Source organism: Epargyreus clarus, unplaced genomic scaffold (assembly GCF_041222505.1).
Source record: "Epargyreus clarus isolate Ecla_fem2 unplaced genomic scaffold, WU_Ecla_fem_2.2 ptg000015l, whole genome shotgun sequence".
Lineage (NCBI taxonomy): Eukaryota > Metazoa > Arthropoda > Insecta > Lepidoptera > Hesperiidae > Epargyreus > Epargyreus clarus.
In genome coordinates, this window is record NW_027332223.1 from 9854806 (window position 1) to 9879365 (window position 24560).

The 24560-nt window shown below is 40.0% G+C and overlaps 1 protein-coding gene across 1 annotated transcript; it reads left to right on the plus strand.

Moving 5' to 3' along the window:
- Positions 1 to 1106: 1106 nt before the first annotated feature.
- LOC140747953 (chitin synthase chs-2) lies at positions 1107 to 24545 on the plus strand. Its single transcript, XM_073080613.1, has 23 exons — positions 1107 to 1233; positions 4951 to 5195; positions 5497 to 5663; positions 6163 to 6496; positions 6966 to 7165; positions 7522 to 7825; positions 10049 to 10269; positions 11889 to 11977; positions 12242 to 12393; positions 12782 to 13044; positions 13463 to 13673; positions 14160 to 14360; positions 15262 to 15488; positions 16440 to 16607; positions 17268 to 17573; positions 17918 to 18150; positions 18490 to 18613; positions 18978 to 19130; positions 19219 to 19395; positions 19996 to 20163; positions 20383 to 20614; positions 23089 to 23261; positions 23762 to 24545. The coding sequence occupies exons 1-23, from the start codon at positions 1139 to 1141 to the stop codon at positions 23900 to 23902; spliced, it is 4584 nt and encodes a 1527-aa protein (XP_072936714.1). The 5' UTR covers positions 1107 to 1138; the 3' UTR covers positions 23903 to 24545.
- The last annotated feature ends 15 nt before the right edge of the window (positions 24546 to 24560 follow it).

The following is a 24560-nucleotide window of genomic DNA, read 5'->3' on the forward strand; positions in this document are numbered from 1 at the left end:
TTTGAAAATTTATAGGTAAGTTTCTTTATTATAATATATTGTTGTATAATAGTTGTAGATACATATGAAAAATTAAATTTTTGCATGATTGAATAAGCTTTGTGGATTTTGTAAAAGGGACACATAGGTAAAGTAGGTATATAGTTACGAGAGTAATTGCGTGTATAAATACAATGTGTAAAAGAAAAAATATATTAAAATCATTTGTAATATCGGCAGAAGAATCCAGTATTTTTAATCGAATTTACAAAAAGCTTTTAATTGAAGCAACATCTAATTTTCAATTTCTTTGTTGGAAAATTAAAAAATAATTAGGTATATTATACAACTTACATTATAAGTGGAACAGTAGGCAAAATGCTGTTACCTGCACCTAAAAGAAAACACCGATAGAGACTTCCTATGTAAGAACGTGATTTAATCTAATTCTGCAAATTATAATGTCTGATAAACATTTAGTCGGTATTTTTTATTTGTTTCTTTATTATGGCGATATTATGTAGGTATCAGATTACGGTTTTTATTCTTTGATATTGATTAAGAATTATGATAATGATTTTACAGTAAAATAAGGAGATGTAATTTTATACCTATTGTCTGCATCATTAGTCTTTATGGTATTATAAAAAAAGGTAAAATTTAATAGATAAATAATTACAGAATATAAAAATTGTATGAGTTTACGTAGAAATCGTAATTATCAGCGATATGATTAGTATCTGTTAACATATCTCCAATATGATCAATCTACTACCTATACTGGTAGCTAATTAGAAAAGATACCTACTAAGACAATTAGTCACTAAATGTATTAAACTAATTTTAGTCATAGCATACATATGTAATTTATTTTAGTTATAGATTAAAAGTAGCATAGGTAATAATTATAAATAATATAAGCATTGTATTTTATTCATAAATCACTAACAGGTATATAAGTATATTGTGATTTATGATTAATTCTTCAGGGGCATTACTCCTCGCATTACATAGGACATCTCATTATTTTTGGATTCTGCAGCATCTTAATATAAGGCGTACTACATACAAACCTTGCTTGCTACATCATATAAAAATAAATTGGCAAATTATAGTAGCAGGCAATATAAGCTTCGTTATATTTTCAGAGAACCGGGCGATGGCTTCAACAAAGTCAGGCTTGAAAGGACTCTCCGAGGAGAGCGATTCAGACTCCGAGTTCCGGCCTCTCTTCGACGATACAGATGAAATAGAGTATGATATATAGTCAATAATAATGCATTGTGTATGTATGTGTAGTTATCTCGTATACATGTAGTGGCAACAATCCTAAAATATTTACCATATATACTAGCTTTTACCCTACAAACTAGCTTTTGCCCTTGACTTCGCTCGCGGTGAGAGGTCGATGACAATACAATAATTTGATAACACATAACAGGATAAAAGGTAACTTTGTTCTTATTTATCCCTAGGGAACGATGCTTTTTTCGGAATAAAAGGTACTCCTTAAGTCTTTCTGAATCACTGACGTGTGTACAGTGGCGTAGCTAAGTGGGCAAGGGCCCCGGTGCATAGAGAAGGAATCGGGCCCCCATCCCCTTTTTCACGTAGCTTGAACTTTTATTGCCCTTCAAAATTATAGATAGGAATAATAATGGGATACAGGATACAGTGGGTTGAACTTATCATTAGTAGGCCAAATCCATACGTCATCTCTATGACGGGTAAAATCGCTGTGTTTGATAAAAGAAAATAGGAATAAATGAGCAACGACGCACATGACAGTATAAAATATTTATTACACAAATGGAATCAATGAAGAAAAAAAAACTATTTTCAACAGACTTTGCGGTCCAGTTCACAACCTCTTGCGCGCTTTAATTTTTGCGAATTCATCTATAACTTCACTCAAATCCAAGTTTGATGCCGCCTTATTTTCTATCGCAATTAACGCTAAATTTCGGAGGCGATCTTGTCCACTGCTGTTTCTTAAATATTTTTTTATGATCTTCAGTTTACTGAATGATCTTCATAGAAACATTCTCTATTTTTCGTTTTCGATCAAGTTGTGAGATAGTAGATGGTATAATAGTATATATTATACCGTTGCTGTTGTGCTGCAGCCTGTATCATTTGTACACATGTTTCATCATCGGAATTTTTTTTAGCGAAAATGAGTTTTAGCAACATATAGTGCCATAATGCTAGATGTATGATTGTACGGAATAGAAATAATAGGAATGTCGGTAATACTCGATTAAATAAGGCTGGTAGTAGAGAATTGAGAATTACAACAGAGACACACCTAGCGTAGCGTCAACTATTGTAGTGCATCCCAGAAAGTTGAAAATATCTCAATGAATAATATAAATGAGAGCAGATATTAGTAGAGCGAATAAAAACTTCAATAAATAGTTTACGGGCCAAATTTTCGAATTGATCTCACGACCGTCAAGCACGTGAGCTTATCGCTGATGCAATATGTGCGTAGTGGCGTACTCACTACTCAGTTAAACTCTGTTAAATTACTAAATAACAATATTAAACAGCACATGCTTATCGAGAAAGTTCGGCGAATGTGTTGAAAGTCTTAAATCGGGAGTTCTCTTATTGTCGATGTTATGTTCACCTAAAATCATTAAATTAAAAAAAAAATCTTGTGAGCAGGGTCGAGGTTTCCTAGCTTCAGGAGCTGGCGAGTTCGCTGACCCGCTTTTTTCAAAGCTTAGGTTTATGGGCAAAGGGCCCCCCGAGGTCCGGGGCCCTGGTGCACTGCACCACCGGGCCCTACGATAGCTACGCCACTGCGTGTGTAGCTACATAATTTCATGACAATCGTTTTGGTAGTTAAGCGTAACAAACAAACAAACTTTCGCATTTATAATATTAGTTTGGATTAGGATTGTTTACAATAATTCGAACCACACTTGATATTGTCTGGCTTAAAATAATTCTGCAAATGTTGTGATCGTGATGTGATGTGTGTTTTTATAGGAAATCAGGCAGTCCGTTACTTTATTATTGTCCAGTATAATAAAATAAGCTGATAAGATAGGTGATATCATGTGTTTTGGAATGCATTCTAAGTATTTACCTACCTATCACTTAATTAGTTCTTAAGCCATAGATATATAAACATCTAGGTCGCTTAACTAGGTAGAAATCAATAATTGAATGGTTGTAGGATGAACGTCATTGTATACGTACGCACAATCTTGTATTATTGGATATACTCGAAACAAAAAATATAGTCCAAATAGGTGATATTTTCAAGAGATTAGAAAACAATCTTAAAATTTTTACATACAGGTGATTCGTGCACCGCAATAAATGACAGGTTCGATTACCCATTTTTAATCTCACCTGTCCATGTATTTTTATCAGCCGGTTATGTTTTTAAGCGTATATATTTACTTAGGTATATATGTCTACCTTTGGCATGCCTTCCAGCCCAAATTTTTAACATGGGGGGTGTCGTTGGATTCGTCTCAATCTTAGGACTAGCATCAACTATCAGGGACCAGTTTTATGTTTTATAACAATTACTAGTTATTACTGTACCTACTTGGTTACCTACTTACCGTAGTTTATAAAAATAAACACATTTAATCTCAAAGAAGTGTAACTTCTGTCCTTTATTGGTACCTACACACGTATCATAATTCTATAAATTACTTACTATTTTCTTAGATGTTATCTATAAATGAATAATTATTTACCAAAGTTCAACGTCATCTGTTACTTGATGTAAGTATTAATAAAATGCATTTGTCATAGATTACAAGCGATTAGATAAGGCTATAAAGGATACCTCAAACTGGCGAACACATTCAGGAAAGTGTATCTATATAATCACTGTTCTATTAAGTATCGGTAATGTAATGAGGTACAAGGTTATCACGGATATAATAGGTAAGTACTTCAAAATGTAGGACGCTGTATATCTACCTACTTACATAATACCTTCGTAGAAATTGAAACTTTAGATAGGTGACGATTGTAGATATTTTTCTGAAATTGCATTATATTTTACGTAGGGGTGTTATATTTAGCGATAGCCGCTCCAGGATGGAAATAACCAAAAATATTATCTCTTTACTTTCGATAGTATGCTTATGAATAATTGGCTCGTAGATATAATTATAGTTATTCTGTTGCTGTTTGCACACATGGATTCCTTTATGATAATTTGTGGCAAGCAATGGGCACACCACAGGCATGTGCCACTCTTTTATTTCAACACATTGGGGACCGTTCAAGTATTACGTAACGCAATTTGGGGGGGAGGGGGGGTCTTGTGAAACGTTACGATGCGTTACAGGGGCGGGGGGGGTCTTCCGTAATACACGTTACGTAACATTTTTTAATAAAAAAATAGGGAATTAAACCTCCTAAATTGGCAACCCTTTTCATTTACGTTTTACGGGAAATCCCTTGAATGAGCTGGTTCAGCCGAAATAAGTCCTGAGTATTCTGAGTTAGACTAAGTATAGTACAGTATAGCAGTATGTATGCTTTGACTATACTTAAACTAACTTAGAATACTCAGGAGACCTAGTTCGAACACGCTCTTTGTATAGTCTGGTTGTCATTTTTAATTTGTTCTCGCAAGTTGGCAAATCTTTTCGTTCATATTTCACGGGGAATCCCTAGATTTTTCATTGATGTTATTTCTTAGTATTATAAAGTAAATATGTAAGTAAAAGTATCCCAAGGATAAAAACTATAACATAACTTTTTAGCGAGTTTAGGGTAAAAATTGACACTCGAGTGTTACGTAACGTTAGGGGGGGGGGGGTATAGAAAAACGTTATGGTGCGTTACAAGGGGGGGAGGGGGGGTCAAAAATCTTCAAAAATTGCGTTACGTAATACTTGAACGGCCCCTTGCTCACCAGTTACCTACTTGTAAGAACTTAAGTGTTTACATTTTCTTTTTTCTGAAGCGTTCACATCTTTATTTCTGTAGTCAAAGGACAGCCCAAGAGACGAAAGGATGGAACTTGTTCCGAGAGATTCCAGTGAAGAAGGAGAGCGGGTCGATGGTCACGACCAAATGGATCGACACCAGCGTGAAAATACTGAAACTTCTCGCATACATCTCGGTTTTCGTCGCGGTGTTGGGATCGGCAGTTATATCGAAGGGCACCCTGATGTTTATTACGTCACAGTTGAAGAAGGACCGGGAAATTTTTCACTGCAGCAAACAGTTAGGTAAATTCTCCAGCCAAGAAAACGCCTTGTCATAGTTTCACTAGAGAAGAAGTTAAATTATATAAAAGATACGTAATATGTCCCCCTTATTGTGCAATATTTGTTCATCAGTTATCACCATCATTTTTCCCAAATTCTTTGTGTTTCTCTAAAACAAAGCAGTTTAAAAATGGCAACAAACATTTAATATTTCATATATCTATTGTTTTTGAGTTTTTGTGTATGAGTTTTTGTTAACTTTTATGAATTTATTTACGAAATGAAATGTAATTAATAAATATAAAATATTTTTCTACTTTAGCTTTAGATAAGCAGTTTCTAACGATTCATGATTTGGAAGAACGAGTATCGTGGTTATGGGCTGCGTTCATTATTTTTGGCATTCCCGAATTAGGAGTATTTTTAAGATCAGTACGGATATGCTTCTTCAAAACTATCGTCAAACCATCTAAGGGTCAATTTGCTGCGGTATGTACCAACTAATAATAAAAATTCTCCCAATATTTCAACAGCGTTCATTGTGCGCAAGATCTATAAAGCAGATGGCGTCAATCAGCAATAATATGGATGTGGTTTTTTTTAATTTCATATAGAGTTCGTACAATATTGCGCGAGATATCATATTTAATCTAGTTTAACAATTATACTTTTTATTAAAATCGACACCCTTGATAGCTTTCCCCATCCAACTGAAAATTTATCAAAATAAAACGAGACAGTATAACGTTATTAGTCGTTAAATTATTTTGATGTTAAGTGCCGACCATGAACATTAGTCCCATTATCTCCATTTACATTACCATCTCCAACCAAAGAATCTTACGTGGTAACGTCGGTAGAGTAGGCTTACAAATCAGGTTTACCCCACTCAATTCTAAACCAATATGAATGCTGCTACAACAAAGCAGACAGCCTAGACAAACTATCAGTAACTACTTAATCTAACGCATACATACATTTCTTTCAGGCATTCCTAATAGAGACGTTGCACACAATAGGGGTAGCAACCCTCATACTTGTAGTTTTACCGGAATTGGACGTAGTAAAAGGCGCCATGTTGATGAACGCTGTGTGTTTCATCCCTGGACTACTCAATCCATTTAGCAGGGATAGTTCAGAACGACGGTATTCCATAAAGATATTGTTGGATGTTCTGGCTTTATCGGCCCAAGCCACCGCGTTTGTTGTCTGGCCACTATTGGACGGGAAGCCGATACTGTGGTCTATAGCACTTGGCTGTGTCCTCACTTCACTTGGTTGGTGGGAAAATTTCGTTAACTGTATCGACAGACATGCATCATGTAAGTGATTATAAATTTATTACAATATCAATATGAATTGAAGTAAGATTTCAATGGAGAACATAACTTTAGATTTTACATTGCTTCATGATAAGATAAAATTAGTCATATTTATGTACCTTTGAATAATAAGATCGATCTCTCAGTTTATACTGTTGTTTTTATAATGTAAAAGTAGGAAATAAACATGCAGTCCACATGATCGTAAGTCGCTACTGCCGCCCATGTACATCTTTTATCAAACACAAATAAGATGAGATTCCTACATGAGGTTGGCTATAGGCCTTATAATCCCTGAGGGCTAAGTTGAAACGCCATGAAGTATGTCGATCTTAACTATAATCCGCAAACCAGAACACAGGAGCGCTAAAGTTGCAGATATTAAGGAGGAAAAAGTTTGGCGATGATGCCTCCGGAGTCGAACCATTTCTGAAGTCGTTATTAACAAAGTAATGTACTTTATTTCCAGCGCCATTTTTATATCTTTGTGACCTAAAGGACGCCCTGAAGAGATCCCGTTACTATACACAAATGTACCTCTCCTTGTGGAAGATATTTGTCTTTATGATCTGTATTATAATATCGCTGGCACTCCAAGGCGATGAGGCCGGCTCATTCTTTTCATCATTTAGTGACGCTTTTGGAGAGCGGAACTATACGGCCCATGAGGTGTGTAATCTATAATTAATATATTTTTGGAATGATTGACCTGTATTCAAGTTTTGGTATAGCGAAGGAACGTCGCGCCTGTTTTTAACTTAGTTGTATCCCTTAGACTACTTCAAATGGCATCTCAGACGGTTTTAGTATATGAAAGTACATAATTTATTATAAACTTCATATAATTCAACTCTAGTAGGTATATTAAATTAATAAAGTTCAGAGAAAATAAATGTAAAATCAGAACGATTACGAGACTAAGAAGTTAAGCCTCTTGCGTGATATTTTGTTTCATAAAACACACAACACACGCACAAAGGTGATCTCAATGCCATAACCTAGTCAGTTATATATTTCTTTTACAGATAAGACTGAATCAAGACAACGAGGTAGAAATAGATCTTACGGGAACCCCGTTTATATTGCCGGTAGTTTGGCAATCGCCGTTGTGGGTGGCGCTCATTCAGGTGGCCACAGCGTACTTCTGCTTCTCGAGCGCGAAGTTTGCGTGCAAGATCCTCATACAGAAGTTCAGTTTTACTTTTGCGCTGAGCCTCGTCGGACCCGTCAGTATCAATCTGCTTATTGCGCTCTGTGGACTGAGGAACGCCGATCCTTGCGCATTTCACGATACTATACCGGATTATCTGTTCTACGAAATTCCACCAGGTACGTGAATAAATGGTTTGTTTTTATCTTTTCCAATTAATTAATCAATGCATCAGATCACAGTTAACGTCTTGCTTCAAAACTTAAATCAAATCAAATCAAAATTTTTTATTCAAAATAGGTTTTTTACAGATCACTTTTTGAATGTCAAAGCAACTACCACCACTTCACAAGGTGTTTCGTTATGGAGAAGAAGCGGCGAAAGAAACTCCATAACACACATCTTTTAAAAAAAAATGTTTTTGACAATGTTAACTTAACGTAATGGTACATGTGGAGCTGGAGCTAATTCAGACCACACCGTTGTGTCAGTCAAATAATCACTTACTTTATAGTACGCTTTTTTACATAGCGTTAGTTTAACGACATGTTTAAACTTTTTTTCTGTGAGATTCAAAATGTGGTCGGGTATTTTATTGTAGTAGCGAATACAGTTGCCCACGAAAGATCTAGCCACCTTACATAATCTATGTTTAGGAATTGCTAATTTATTTCTATTTCTGGTATTAAAGTTATGGTGGTTACTATTTTTTTCAAACATATCAGTGTGTTTTCTTACATACATAATATTTTCATAAATGTATTGACTATGCACCGTCAATATATTAATAGTGGGAAACAGTTCTCTTAGGGACTCACCACGCCGCAGACTATATATTGACCTTATTGCTCTTTTTTGAATAGTAAATATAGAGTCTATGTCAGCAGCACTGCCCCACAGTAGAATGCCTTAAGACATAATGCTGTGAAAGTAACTGAAATAGACAAGTCTGGCAGTGAGTATGTCTGTTAACTGTCTAATTCTTCTGACTGCAAAAGCTGCAGTACTAAGTCTGCTGGACAAAGCAGAAATGTGGGGACCCCACTGGAGTTTAGAATCAATGGTAATCCCCAAGAAAACAGTTTCATTGACGAATTGCAAAGTCTCACCATTTAGAGCGACATTCATCCCCGTACTCCTTACATTTGGTAGCATAAATTTAATACATTTAGTTTTATTAGAATTTAAGAGTAGGTTGTTTGCATCAAACCAGTTCTGAATCCAGCAAAGAGTTTCATTAATATCGTTCGTATCCTGTGATTGTCGTTTTACTCTAAACACCAAGGAAGTGTCATCAGCAAACAAAACAACCTCAGATAAATCCTTTACTACATTTGGCAAATCATTTATATAAACTAAAAATAGAAACGGACCTAGGATGGAGCCCTGAGGTACACCTATTTTAATATTAGAACCTGCTGATAATGCTCCATTTACTTGCACTCGTTGGACTCTATTGTTTAAATAAGAATTTATCAACTTTAGAGAATTTCCCTGAATACCATAATATTGTAATTTTAACAATAAGGTTTTATGATCAACACAATCAAAAGCTTTAGACAAGTCACAAAAAATATAGCATCATGTGCTTGTTCCCAACAATCAAAAATATGTCGCAGCAATTGAACACCAGCATCTGTGGTAGAACGGCCTTTAGTAAAGCCAAATTGCTTTTGATGTAAAAGATTATTTAGTTTAAAATGAAGCAACATTTGGTGTAAGAGGATCTTTTCAAAAATTTTACTTAGAACAGGCAGTACTGAGATGGGTCTATAATTGTTGGGATCTTTAGTATCACCTGCCTTAAAAACAAAAACTTTTCAAGCGTACGTTATTGGCGTGCAAGGAGAGTTTTGTAACAATTCTCCTATATATTATATTTAATATAATAAAATATTGCTCTTTCACAGTTTTAGGACAGTAAAACAAAAACGTTAATAGAAATAACACGTTTGCATATAAATAAACTACCGTGAACAAAATTATTTGACGTTCGTTGATCGAGTCGTTTTCACTTCAGTGTACTTCCTGAAGGTCTCAAAAATATTTAGACGGCCTATTGATCGAGGCATTTTCACTTGAGTGTACTTTCTGAAGGACTCAAAAATAATTAGGTGGTCTATTGATCGAGGCATTTTTACATCAGTGCACTTCTTGAAGGACTCAAAAATATTTAGACGGTCTATTGATCGAGGCGTTTTCACTTCAGTGTACCTACTTCCTGACGGACTCAAAAAACTTTCGACGTTCCATTGATCGAGGTATTTCCACTCCGGTGTACTTCCTAAAGGACTAAAAAATATTTAGGCGTTCCATTGATTGAGGTATTTCCACTCCAGTGTACTTCCTGACGAACTCAAAAATATTTAGACGTTCCATTGATCGAGGTACTACCTTCACAGTGTACTTCCTGAAGGACTACCTGGGGCAGGAGATGGCGTGGGTGTGGCTGCTTTGGCTGGGCGCGCAAGCCTGGGTGTCGCGCCACGCCTGGCGACCGCGTTGTGAGAGACTCGCTGCTACTGACAAGCTGTTTGCCAAGCCCTGGTACCTTGGCGCGCTTGTGGACCAGTCGCTGCTGCTCAATAGGACCAAGGATGATGATCGAGACATTAACATCGAGGTAATTTGGTGTTAATTCTCCAGTGTACTTTCTAAAGGGCTACTTGGGCACGCTATGCATGGTGGCTACGCTGCGAGCGACACGTTGCCACCGATAAGCTGTTCACAAAGTCTTAGTACCTTGGGCGCGCTTGTCGACCAGTTGCTGCTGTTACTGATATTAACTTCGAGGAAATTTGTTGTAAATTTCACCAAAGTACGTTCTGCAGGACTACTTGGGTAAGGTAAGGAGATGTGTGAGTATCGCGTTATGCCTGGCAACCGCGCTGTGAGCGGCTCGCGCTTCTGACAAGCTGTTCGCCAAGCCCTGGTACCTTGGCGCGCTTGTGGACCAGTCGCTGCTGCTTAACAGGACTAAGGATGATGACCAAGACATTAACATTGAGGTAACTTTTAAACTTCCTTGAGTGTACTTCCTGCAGGTCTACTTGGGTGAGGTAAGGAGACGTGTGAGTGTCGAGCCGAGCCTGGCACCCGCGCTGCCAGCGACTCGTTGTAACCGACAAGATGTTCTGGTACCTGGGCGCGCTTGTCAATGAGTTGCTGCTCCTCATTAGGACAAAGGATGACGAGAGGAACGTTAATATTGAGGTAATTTGTTGGGAATTCTCCAGTGTACTTCCTAAAAGAGGACTAGGGTAAGGAATGGTGTAAGTGTCGCGCTATACTTGGTGACAAAGTTTTCGCAAGGCCTAGGCGTGCTGACCAGGCACTGCTGCTTAACAGGAGTAAGAATGACGAACAGGATATGAATATCGAAGTTACGTTTTGCAACTTCGCCACTGTACTTTCTGAAGGACTACCTGGGCCAGAAGCGTGGGTATGTTACTCCTGAAAGGAATTCCTGAGCATGATCAATTCTAAAAGTATTCTATAATATATTTTAATTAAAAATTAAATCCATGTGGTTTATATTTGTATCTATATATATAACAGAAAGTCGTGTTAGTTACACTATTTATAACTCAAGAACGGCGTAACCGATTTGGCTGGAAATTTGTGGAGAGGTAGCTTAGAAAAAGGAGACGGACATAGGATACTTTTATCCCGTTCGCCGGAAGTGGTTAAGGAACGTGGCCTCTCGATCGAGGGGTCAGAGGATCAAATCCCAAGCCGCACCTCTGATTTTTCAAAGTTACGAGTAAGTGCATATTACAAATTAATTATCACTTGCTTAAAACGGTAAAGGGAAACATCGTGAGTAAACCTGCATACCTGAGATTTATTAAAAAAAAGCTGAAAGTTATGTGAAGTCTACCAATTCGCACTTGGCCAGCGCGGTGGACTATGGCCTAATCGTTCTCATTCTGAGAGGAGACCCGTGCACAGCAGTGGGACAGTAATGAATTGATGATGATGACGATAATGATGGTTACGTGTATATCTTAAAGAAAGACCTTGAAATTAAATTAGGGTCCCGGGAGGCACTCATCAAAGGCCATTTAGTCTTGACATTTTTTTTGTTTATGATATTGTTAGATTTCTTTTTAACACGGGTGAAATTGCGGTACAGCTAGTATTATATAATACATACGTTTAAACTTATTGTATTATACTCATTACTATAAATTGTATTATATTCATTAAATTTGTTAAAGAACATTGTTATTTTTCTTACAGGACATAAAAGATCTTGAGGAAGACAACATCTCTGAGGCCAGCTCTGACAAGGTTACAAAAGATATTAAGCCCTCCGACTGCATATCAAGGTAAGATATAAATTACCTACAAAAATCACTCAAAATTTAATAAAAAATACTATAATAGATAAGATTGACAAGTGTTATTTTAAAGGCGGAAAAACTATGTGAATTAATTATGTGAATTCTTACTTATAGTAAAAATGCAATTCCATTTTATTTGGATATTATAAAATGAGTGGCAGTGATACTTCTTTTCAAAAAGTTTTAATTTTAAAAATTAGACTAAATTAAATGAATAAGTAATTATAATACATTTTAATTGTCTCTTAGAATATACATTTGCGCAACGATGTGGCACGAGACGAAAGAGGAGATGATAGAGTTCTTGAAGTCCATTTTCCGGTTGGACGAGGATCAGAGCGCTCGGAGAGTTGCACAGAAGTACTTGGGGATAGTTGACCCGGATTACTATGAGCTTGAAGGTAAATTCCCTTTACATGTTTTTTTGCAGTGAAAACTTGATTAATTTTCATTCGGCAGTTTTTGAGTGGGGGAATAATATTTGTGTCAACGACTAATGAACAAGCACAGTACGTCATTTTCACATCTACAGAGAAGAGATACAGAGAACAGAGATACATTATCTGTAGATGTGAAAATGACGTACTGTGCTTGTTCATTAGTAAAAGATAAAAGTATAATTAATACATAATGTCTAAGTAGACACTCTAAAATTTGAAATTGATAATTGTCCACGAACGGCAGTGACTTAGACGTTGACTACATGTTTGCGATTTCTATTGGATATAAAACGGTTCAATTTTCATGTACATATAAAATGTACTTACTTGTAAATATTTTTACTTTTAGCGCACATATTTATGGACGACGCATTTGAAGTATCAGATCATAGCGCTGAGGACTCCCAAGTGAACCGATTCGTTAAGACCCTGGTAGAAACCATAGATGACGCTGCCTCTGAGGTGCACTTGACCAATGTACGACTAAGACCGCCTAAGAAGTACCCCACACCGTATGGAGGGAAACTGGTCTGGTCGTTACCCGGAAAGAATAAAATGATCTGCCACTTGAAAGATAAGTCGAAGATTAGACACAGGAAACGCTGGTCTCAGGTGGGTACTTTATTTATTGTATTTGATTTCAGATGTCGTTCTTCAAGATAATTTTTAATAAAAATAGTCGCTTAGTCCTAATCATCGTTTATTTCTTACTCTCCTCTTCATTCCGTATTATTATCGAGTCTATTTAACACTTTCGCTTATAGATTGCAAATAAATAATTCCCAGAATTTGATACATATAAGCGACACTCTCCGATGAGATAATATAATATGGATTTTTTTCAAAATGCACTCGTTCAATTCCCGGTTAGGTAAATAGATTAAAATCGGCCTCGTAGATCCTTTCACAATTTTCTCTATTTCTTATAGTTTCATATAGTGGATTTTTCAAGTGGGTCTTTATGGCCAAATCCTGGACCTGTATATATTAGTTGAAAAAAAATACGATGGGTCTCACAAAACTATTCCAGGTGATGTACATGTACTACTTCCTGGGTCACCGTTTGATGGACTTGCCGATCACGGTGGACCGCAAGGAGGTAATAGCGGAGAACACGTTCCTGCTCGCCCTGGACGGGGACATCGACTTCAAGCCCTGCGCGGTCACGCTGCTCATCGATCTGATGAAGAAGAACAAGAACTTGGGCGCCGCTTGTGGACGTATTCATCCTGTTGGATCGGGTAATCTTTTGTGAAATTGAAAAATAATATTGATATTGAATATTGATGTTTTGTTAAGAATGTAGATGACGTGCATTCCAGTCATGAATGTGGGCGTTGCTTCTCGTAAACATTTTTAAGTCACGTGAACCGCATATGCCAATGGTTATTATTCCAATCTGTTTGGGATATGGTGGTATAAACGTATAAATAACTATTTTCTGTAGTTATAATCCTACACTAGGATTTCTTGTCTGTTAGTGCCATAGACGCCTAAAACACAAATACACAAGAATCTATAAGAAGTACATATAAATAGATAGGTACATATTTTAGATATCTGCGTGACTGGAGATCGAAACTAGAATCCTTTAATATGTTTACAAAGGTGGCACAACCCAGATGCCCACGGATAGCAGTGACCCCTTACTATGAGATAGACTGCATGATGATTTTCTACTTCACTCTCATAAAAATATTTGATTTCATGATTTCTATTATTTGCAGGTTTCATGGCGTGGTACCAGAAATTCGAATACGCGATCGGTCACTGGCTGCAAAAGGCGACCGAACATATGATTGGCTGTGTGCTCTGTAGTCCCGGCTGCTTCTCGCTTTTCAGAGGGAAAGCTCTGATGGACGACAACGTTATGAAGAAATACACGCTCACTTCGAACGAAGCCCGGCATTACGTGCAATACGATCAGGGTAATAAAATTAATATTAACATTCATTTATTTGTTTATGCTGAGACTTTAATTTTTAATGATATACGTACTGATGACGAAAAGTTGCTGTCAGTACGGTAAGTTCTTCAACAAGCGTTGAGGACGGCCACCGGGGGGGTTTTAGTGCGGTAAAAATCCCACATAACCCACGTCGTCGGGTACCTTTTGAAGGTCTCCCCTCGAGAAAAAAAAAAGGTCCATAGCTCCTTAGAAGATCAGCCCCTAGTAATTGCTACGTTACGGGAACCATAAACATACAAAGATAAATCAAAAAACATCAGCCCCATAATAGAATGATCAATGCCCCCTTTAAATCCCTTTTCAGGGGAATCTAAAAGATCGGCATTGAAAAATCGACCGTGTATAAATTTAGCGGGGATTACACATAATCCGGATGTTTGTTTCTGACGAGTTTTATCTATAAACGATAATTGACATATATTGATTGAAAGTGATTTAGGTATGCGGTTCTAAAAATTTTATCGTAATATTTATGATATTATTGTTATTGTTAGGGTTTATTTATATCTAAAATCATAGAGCATATTAGACATCTACTGTGGTAGACAAAGGAGTATTTTTGTATGCAATATGTGTGAATGTTTATCTTTTACATCGGTCATATTATCTGACCGCAAAGTCTGTCAAAACAAAATGTACATAAATATGACTTTTTCTGGCATGGCCGTATCTGACCCGGGGCGGAAGTTGAATTTGCTGCTTATACAAATAGATGGCCCCCTTATTTAAAATATTTTTTAACTAGCCTAAAATATATGGGGGTTCTCACCATTCCTTAAAAAAATTGTCAGCCGTTTAAGCCATTTAATGGCTTCCTTCAATTACAAGGCGGTGAGATTATACTTATCTATGTCTGCCAGGCGAGGACCGTTGGCTGTGCACGTTGCTGCTGCAGCGCGGCTACCGCGTGGAGTACTCCGCGGCGTCGGACGCGTACACGCACTGCCCGGAGCGCTTCGACGAGTTCTTCAACCAGCGCCGCCGCTGGGTGCCCTCCACCATGGCCAACATCCTCGACCTGCTCGCCGACTCCAAGCGGACCGTCAAGGTCAACGATAATATCTCCACGCTGTATATTTTCTATCAGGTGCGTAAAGGAGCTATCATTTGTGGTTAAAATTTAGTGCCAGTTATTTTAAAGTCTGTATATTTTTTAACAGGTATGTAATGGAGTGATGTCTTAAATCATTCATAGTTTTGTGGTAATAACTAATTGCCAGTCATTCTAAGGTAATATTATTGCGGAATTCAAACATTATATGCAACGGTACGATACACGATTTTAAATTGCTTTAATGCCGACATTTCGACCCGTTGCATGAATTGTGGATTATGGCAATACTTTTGCCGTGACCACACGTCGTAGGTACCTGTTACATATAATCATATCAGCTATTCAAGTTAAACAATACCGGGAAAGTACGTTCAACAGTACTTTGAGCTTCGTATTGTCCATATATATACAGATATATACAGAAAGAAATATATACATTAAGATAAGTCTCCTAAGTCAGACACGGGTAAATAAGTTAAATTAATAAACTAAACAGTGTTTGTATGCGATGGTTACGGCTTAGTGAGTGATATTTACAGTTTTTATTTATTACGCATTCATTCATATTTTTATACGATAAAACTAATCTAAGTCATTCTCTGTAAAGTTTATATCATAAGTCCACGATAAGATCGTTCAGGCACACAAATAGATGTTTAATAACAAAAACATAGTAAAAACGTGACAAATAATAAACATTTTTTTTTTCATATTTTATTAAAATTCATGATACCTAAATCATTGTAGGATTTCAACATTTGCTTAAAATTGATTAAAACCTTGTCATAGTAAAAATAATTTATATCACTAAACAGTGTAAGCCGACATGGTGACATTTGTATATGTCTCTCCCTCACTCATTATAGAGATCGAACAAGAGATAAAACGCCATTTCAGAAATCCTCTTTTATTAAGACAAGTTACACACAATTTTAATACCACTAAAGTTGAAGATAAAAATAGTAAAATTCTGGTATATTCCAGACCATGTTGATGATAGGCACGGTGCTTGGTCCCGGAACGATCTTCCTGATGATGGTGGGTGCCATGAACGGCATCACCGGCATGAGCATGGCCAACGCCATGATCCTCAACCTTGTGCCTGTCATGCTGTTCCTCGCTGTTTGCATGACTTGCAAGTCTGAGACACAGGTAAATTATATTAGGTTTATCTGGTAGCAGTATATTGAATTCTTTTAAAGACATTCTTCGTTTAGTCCAGAAAATGGGCCGAAGACACTAAGCCGCCGCGCTGGGCCGAAGAAGATCTATCTGGATTAAATATCTTATTTATATTCAACGTTATGTGTAAAAGGGGGGGGTCGTATTAATCTATGGGTAATAGTATGGGTAGACTGTTTGCAGGCCAATGCGGCCTATATCGACTTTGGGTCCGGCTCACGGCAAGTTTAAGGCGGCGTAAAGCTTTATATGTGTACATTCCTTTTTCATCAACCTATTTCCTATACGTTAATATTGGACTCACATCCAGAGCGGCACATTTGAGTTAGGGATGGGCAAAACCCTTTTGCAAACTCACTTCACGCTTTTTTATGTACTACGCTTTAGAGTAAGACCGCTAACATATGACAGTGGTATACTGTAGTGATGTCGCAGGCAAGTTCGAGTTAACGGTGTGTTGATTGAACGAAGTCTTTATTATAACTAACTTAATACTACTCTAACACTAACTTATATAATATACGGCTCTGCTCCACACTACAATACTCTTTTCACAAGAGCTATTTGACTATTGTGCCAGATAATGTTATGAATTGTACCAATACAAGGCATATATCAATTTTTTTTCAGTTAATGTTGGCAAACCTCATCACCTGCGCTTACGCCATGATAATGATGTTGGTGATAGTGGGCATAGCGCTGCAAATAGTGGAGGACGGCTGGTTGGCTCCGTCCAGTATGTTCACGGTCGCTACGTTCGGAATATTCTTCATAACAGCGGCGCTCCATCCCCAAGAGATGGTCTGTTTGATCTACATAGTGGTGTACTACATAACCATTCCGAGTATGTACATGTTGCTCATCATATACTCGTTGTGCAATCTGAATAACGTCTCGTGGGGTACTCGTGAAGTGGATCAGAAGAAAACACTTAAGGTATGTGAACGTTTCTTTATAATATATTATATGTCTATTTTGATATCAAATAAGTTTAAATTTTGTAGTTCAGTATTGGTTGCCAATGTAAAGATAAATTAATCAGTAACTTCATTGTCTAATTAAAAATCTGATTAAGTCAATTCGGCTTTAATATCTTCCCAGAACAGACGGACAGGAGTAAAAGGCAAACACAAGAAAATATATTTATATACAGATTTAGATTACGTTGTAATTGATTGATATTTTCATTTTATATTTCATCCGTCAATCACAAAGCGTTTTATCGCGATATCTCTCCAAAGGACCACTAGAGGGCGCTACTACAAACATCTGTTTTATAGGAAATGGAGTTAGAACGTAAGGCAGCGGAAGAAGCAAAGAAGAAGATGGACAATCAGAGCTTATTGCGATGGTTCGGGCGCGGTGGAGACGACACCAGCGGCACGATGGAGTTCAGCATCGCGGGCCTGTTCCGCTGCTTCTGCTGCACCAACCCCAAGGACTACAAGGAGGACCTGCATCTGCTGAAGATTGGTACCACGCTTGAAAAGATGCAGAAGCGCTTGGATTCTCTGTAAGTGGCAGTGGAGCTGTTTTCAAAGGATTATATTGTACAAGGGGTTGGCAAACCGCGGCCCGAAACACTTTTTCTTGCAACCTGCGGCACATCTTAGATATAATTTGTACCTATAAAATATCATCTTAGATATAATATGTATATAATTGTGTACCCATAAAAAATATTTATTGTTCCGCCGCGTTGTTTTTATACCGTCAAATTTCGAAGATTATTCATTTTTGACGAATTTTTGTTTTTGGGCGCCGAATGAGGCTCAAATGGTCTCAGTTCAGTGTAACTATATGGGACCTTCTGAACGAAGATGTAACTAAGTCAATTGTTTTATATACTTAGCGGAGCACCGCCGGAGGCAATTGAGACTATTCCGCGCCGACGATCATCGATGGGCTTACGAGCGGACACTATGGCCACTCTCCCAGAGTATGCAGAAAGCGAGGACTCCACAGATATACCCAGGGTACTATTTATAATTAAATATTATAAAATTTAATTGGATTGATATTTATTGAATGAAATTATACGTAGTGTGTTAAAATAATAAATATATATGTTTAATTCTATATGGGAAAGTTAAATAAACTTATGCATGTAAAGAACGTTGCACATATATAATTATACTAGGTGTAGCTGTATTTTGTATGACACTGATTGCATGCCTTTTACTTTGACACAGAAATACAAGCATAATTAAATAAATTTAATTTTCGTAAATTATTGTATTTCTCAGTTTAATGGGAAACCGATCTTTTATTTTATTTTATGATTTATTGAGTATGATTATTTACTTTTACGAATCCTTAAACTAATAAATAATTTTGTAGGAGGAACGCGACGACCTTATCAACCCCTACTGGATTGAAGACCCGAATCTGATGAAAGGCGAAGTGGACTTCCTAACGACAGCCGAGATTGAGTTCTGGAAGGATTTGATTGATACATATCTAAGGCCGATTGATGAAAACAAAGAAGAACAGGTATTTTATTTAACGTAGTATTTATTAAATCTGTATTTTTTACTTGAATAAAAAAGCCAAAGAATAAAAATACTGTGTTTTGATATAGGAACGAATCAAACAAGACTTGAAGAACTTGCGCGACAAGATGGTATTTGCCTTCGTGATGGTGAACGCGCTGTTTGTTCTGACGATCTTCCTGCTGCAGCTCAACCAGGACCAGTTGCACTTCAAGTGGCCCTTCGGTCAGAAAGTGGCCGTCAGTTACGACGCCGATGCTAATGTTGTGAGTATTTTTGGATAGTCCAGGGAGAGAGGTATAGTCCATTTCTAAAATACTTTTGTTGTATAATATAGAGGGGTAGCGTACCGGGAGCGGGAACGAGAGGTCGACCCGCCTTGGGCGGCACTTTTTGAAAATTAGCGAAGTCTAATTAACAGCATGTTCGTATTATATAATCGTGTCTAATTTTTTTGCTAATTATATTAATTAATAAAAAAGCAAAATAGGTTTGTATTTCTTTTTTTGGGCGAAAAAGTCAACTTGCGTGTTGGGCGGGATTTTTTAGACACGGCACAATTTTTTTTTTCTTTTGAACCTTTTTTGAAGCAATAAATTGATGGCGAAGCTGATGACGCGAACCCAATCTCCCTTAGTTGTTATATGGAATGATTAAACGTTTGGAAAGGTAAAGTATAAAGAAAGGTTATGTTATTCCAATTTCTCTGTTTTTTACAAAAACTTGTGAAGCTTAGCTCTCGTACTTCGTAAAATTAGATCAGCATGGTGACAATCACCTCTATTCGGCTCCCCATGGGGTTTCATGGTGAGCCAATTACAATTAGGACGATTATGACGATTTCCTTGATAGTAATTTTCTTCCAGGTTCATATTGAACGGGAATACTTGATGCTCGAGCCTATTGGATCTCTGTTTCTGATATTCTTCGGATCAGTGATGATTATTCAGTTCGTCGCCATGCTGTTACATCGACTCGGCACTTTAACACATCTGCTGTCTACTGTCCAACTGAACTGGTACTGCACTAAGAGAGTGAGTAATATTTTTAATAGTTCATTCTTGTCACATTCCAGTTGAAACAATAGATTTAATAATAATTATTATTCCCTGGGATTCGAATCTTGTAGTCTCCTATTGAGAAGTTTCTAATCACTATGTAATATCTATCACTATCCTTATCACTAAAACGATCGATCACTATCGCTATTACTACTCGAGTGTGCTATTACACGTGGTTTTTCTACAATACAGCCGGAGGACCTAACCGAGAACGCGTTGATCGAGCGTCGCGCGGTGGACATCGCGAAGGACCTGCAGAAGCTGAACACGGACGACCTGGAGCGGCGCGGCGTGGACGAGTCGAGCGTGTCGCGGCGCCGCACGCTGCGCCAGCTGGAGCGCGCGCGCGCCGCCCGCCGCAGCGTCGGCAACCTCGACGCGAACTTCAAGCGCCGCCTCACCATCCTGCAGAACGCGGACCCGGGTAACGCACTGTGCTGCAGCGGCTGCACACGGACACCTGGAGCGGCGCGGCGTGGACGAGTCGAGCGTGTCGCGGCGCCGCACGCTGCGCCAGCTGGAGCGCGCGCGCGCCGCCCGCCGCAGCGTCGGCAACCTCGACGCGAACTTCAAGCGCCGCCTCACCATCCTGCAGAACGCGGACCCGGGTAACGCACTGTGCTGCAGCGGCTGCACACGGACACCTGGAGCGGCGCGGCGTGGACGAGTCGAGCGTGTCGCGGCGCCGCACGCTGCGCCAGCTGGAGCGCGCGCGCGCCGCCCGCCGCAGCGTCGGCAACCTCGACGCGAACTTCAAGCGCCGCCTCACCATCCTGCAGAACGCGGACCCGGGTAACGCACTGTGCTGCAGCGGCTGCACACGGACACCTGGAGCGGCGCGGCGTGGACGAGTCGAGCGTGTCGCGGCGCCGCACGCTGCGCCAGCTGGAGCGCGCGCGCGCCGCCCGCCGCAGCGTCGGCAACCTCGACGCGAACTTCAAGCGCCGCCTCACCATCCTGCAGAACGCGGACCCGGGTAACGCACTGTGCTGCAGCGGCTGCACACGGACACCTGGAGCGGCGCGGCGTGGACGAGTCGAGCGTGTCGCGGCGCCGCACGCTGCGCCAGCTGGAGCGCGCGCGCGCCGCCCGCCGCAGCGTCGGCAACCTCGACGCGAACTTCAAGCGCCGCCTCACCATCCTGCAGAACGCGGACCCGGGTAACGCACTGTGCTGCAGCGGCTGCACACGGACACCTGGAGCGGCGCGGCGTGGACGAGTCGAGCGTGTCGCGGCGCCGCACGCTGCGCCAGCTGGAGCGCGCGCGCGCCGCCCGCCGCAGCGTCGGCAACCTCGACGCGAACTTCAAGCGCCGCCTCACCATCCTGCAGAACGCGGACCCGGGTAACGCACTGTGCTGCAGCGGCTGCACACGGACACCTGGAGCGGCGCGGCGTGGACGAGTCGAGCGTGTCGCGGCGCCGCACGCTGCGCCAGCTGGAGCGCGCGCGCGCCGCCCGCCGCAGCGTCGGCAACCTCGACGCGAACTTCAAGCGCCGCCTCACCATCCTGCAGAACGCGGACCCGGGTAACGCACTGTGCTGCAGCGGCTGCACACGGACACCTGGAGCGGCGCGGCGTGGACGAGTCGAGCGTGTCGCGGCGCCGCACGCTGCGCCAGCTGGAGCGCGCGCGCGCCGCCCGCCGCAGCGTCGGCAACCTCGACGCGAACTTCAAGCGCCGCCTCACCATCCTGCAGAACGCGGACCCGGGTAACGCACTGTGCTGCAGCGGCTGCACACGGACACCTGGAGCGGCGCGGCGTGGACGAGTCGAGCGTGTCGCGGCGCCGCACGCTGCGCCAGCTGGAGCGCGCGCGCGCCGCCCGCCGCAGCGTCGGCAACCTCGACGCGAACTTCAAGCGCCGCCTCACCATCCTGCAGAACGCGGACCCGGGTAACGCACTGTGCTGCAGCGGCTGCACACGGACACCTGGAGCGGCGCGGCGTGGACGAGTCGAGCGTGTCGCGGCGCCGCACGCTGCGCCAGCTGGAGCGCGCGCGCGCCGCCCGCCGCAGCGTCGGCAACCTCGACGCGAACTTCAAGCGCCGCCTCACCATCCTGCAGAACGCGGACCCGGGTAACGCACTGTGCTGCAGCGGCTGCACACGGACACCTGGAGCGGCGCGGCGTGGACGAGTCGAGCGTGTCGGGTAACGCACTGTACTGCAGCAGCCGCACACTGAAGGTGGTAAAAGCCTTTGTTCGACTACGGCGGCACCACCGCCACACCAGCTCCTGTCTCATAACAGCATAGTTAAGCACTATTGTGCTCTGGTTTGAAGGGTGAGGTAAGGAAGCCATAGTTTTCCGAGGCATTCCAGCTTAGTTCTCGGGAGTAGCGGCGTATTTGTGGCCGACCTCAGGTAGGAATATCTAATGCTATCTGATTACATATGTTCATGGGCGACAGTAGCCAGTTACCATCAGGTGGACTGCATGCTCGTCTGCGACTACTATATTATAAAAAAATCACGATCGACCTGGAGCGGCGCAGGGTGGACGAACCGAGCGTGTCGTAGTGCAGTGTTGATAATTTGACGCAAATTAAAATTTGATGTACACTACACGCACTCACGCAAGCACGTACGCACGCACGTAAGCACGTACACACGCATCTATGTAATATAACGAGCAAAGGTACACACGACGTAGTGTGGTGAGAGGTTTTTCAAAATAAGTAGCATTTTTATACTTACACTTATATGAAACCCAAAATATTAAAAACCTGTTTTTAATATTCCTATCTGTCTGTCGTCTGTCTGCCTGTTTGCACGGCGGTACTTAACAGGTTTTAACGGGACTGACTGGTCAAAACACCGCAAAAATAAACTCATTTTGGTTTGGTCACATGTATGAAATAGTATCAATTATTTTAAAAGGTATTTTATTTCATAGCAGACATGGTGACACGTCTGCCGTCGCTAGGAGGTAGATTGTCCACGCGGCGAGCGACTCTACGAGCTCTACAAACCAGGAGAGACTCCATGATAGCGGAGAAACGACGCTCTCAGCTGCAAGCCAGACGGGACTCTGTTACGGGATTCCTTTACGAGGAGCCTATGAATTCGGTAAGAACCTACTTCTGTAACAAATATAAAGTATAATAAGGTAGAGTTTCAGAGTATGTAAGTGGATAAAGTCTTAATGTACGTTAGCAACAAGATGAGAGTGAAATTTCAACATGGGGCACGCACCATCACGCAAAAACGACAGGGTCAATGACTTAATTGCGATGCCATTGTTGTTGATGTTGACGCCACTGTGATCTAGTACCTCATGTTTTATTTCTTAAAGTATGTTATCTTTTAATAAAATAAATAGTATAAATCTCACGGAATCTGAGGGAGTCGGTTCTTAATAAGATCTTTGAATGTAACCTATTCAGAACAATTAACTTTTTGATCTTATTAATTTTATCGACTACAAATTTTACTCGTACCTTTACCTCTCTTATACAATTTTCTAATTGTATACATTCAACTGTTATATTAGTCGAATTTCTGTTGTAAAGATAAGGTCGGATCTATATAAGATAAGAGTCTCCACAACCAATTTCTTGTTTGTTTAGCTTAACGGCAGCATGACGGGCCGGTCGTCGATGTCTGGAGGGTTCATCAACAAAGGTTACGAGCCGGCCATCGACAGCGAGGAGGAGGCCACGCCGCTACCCCGCAGAAGCACCGTACGATTTAGAGAGAGTTTTATGTAAACACTAGAAGCATAATGGACATTTGGAAATTGATTTATGTAAACACTAGAGGCATAATAGTAATGGACCTTTGATTTTGTCGACTAGGACCTTGAAAATATACTTTTGGAAAAATTAAGAAGAGGCATAACAATTGGACCCGTGGCACATGTTTCGACTATGACCCGGAAAATGTTGCTCTGAAAAAAATGTGGAAATTGTAATTTTTACAGTGAGTCTTAAACCAACTTTAGCCAAGTATTTTCACAGTCTTGCTAGCATATCGTTACGCCTCTGAGATTAACTCTATCCGGTACTTCACTACGCGATTGGATTGTGTTGCCAGATTTATATTATAATTATTTATTATTTATGTAATATTACTAGATGTCAGAAAGTACTGTATTAATGTAAAATTATTGGCCGTTTTTTATTTGTCATTTTTTTATGTATTTTATTTTAGCCTGTATATTTTATTTTGTTTAAAATTCACTTTTCTGTATCCGACTACTTGTCTTACTTCAAATGGAATATTAACAAACATAATATATAATATTTTGCAATAATTATATGTATTGTTTTTATTTATTTTCTGCCATTTTAAGTATTTGTATATTTTATTACATTCGGTTAGGGTATATTAAATTATGATCTCAATTTTAAAGTTGTTTTTTATTTA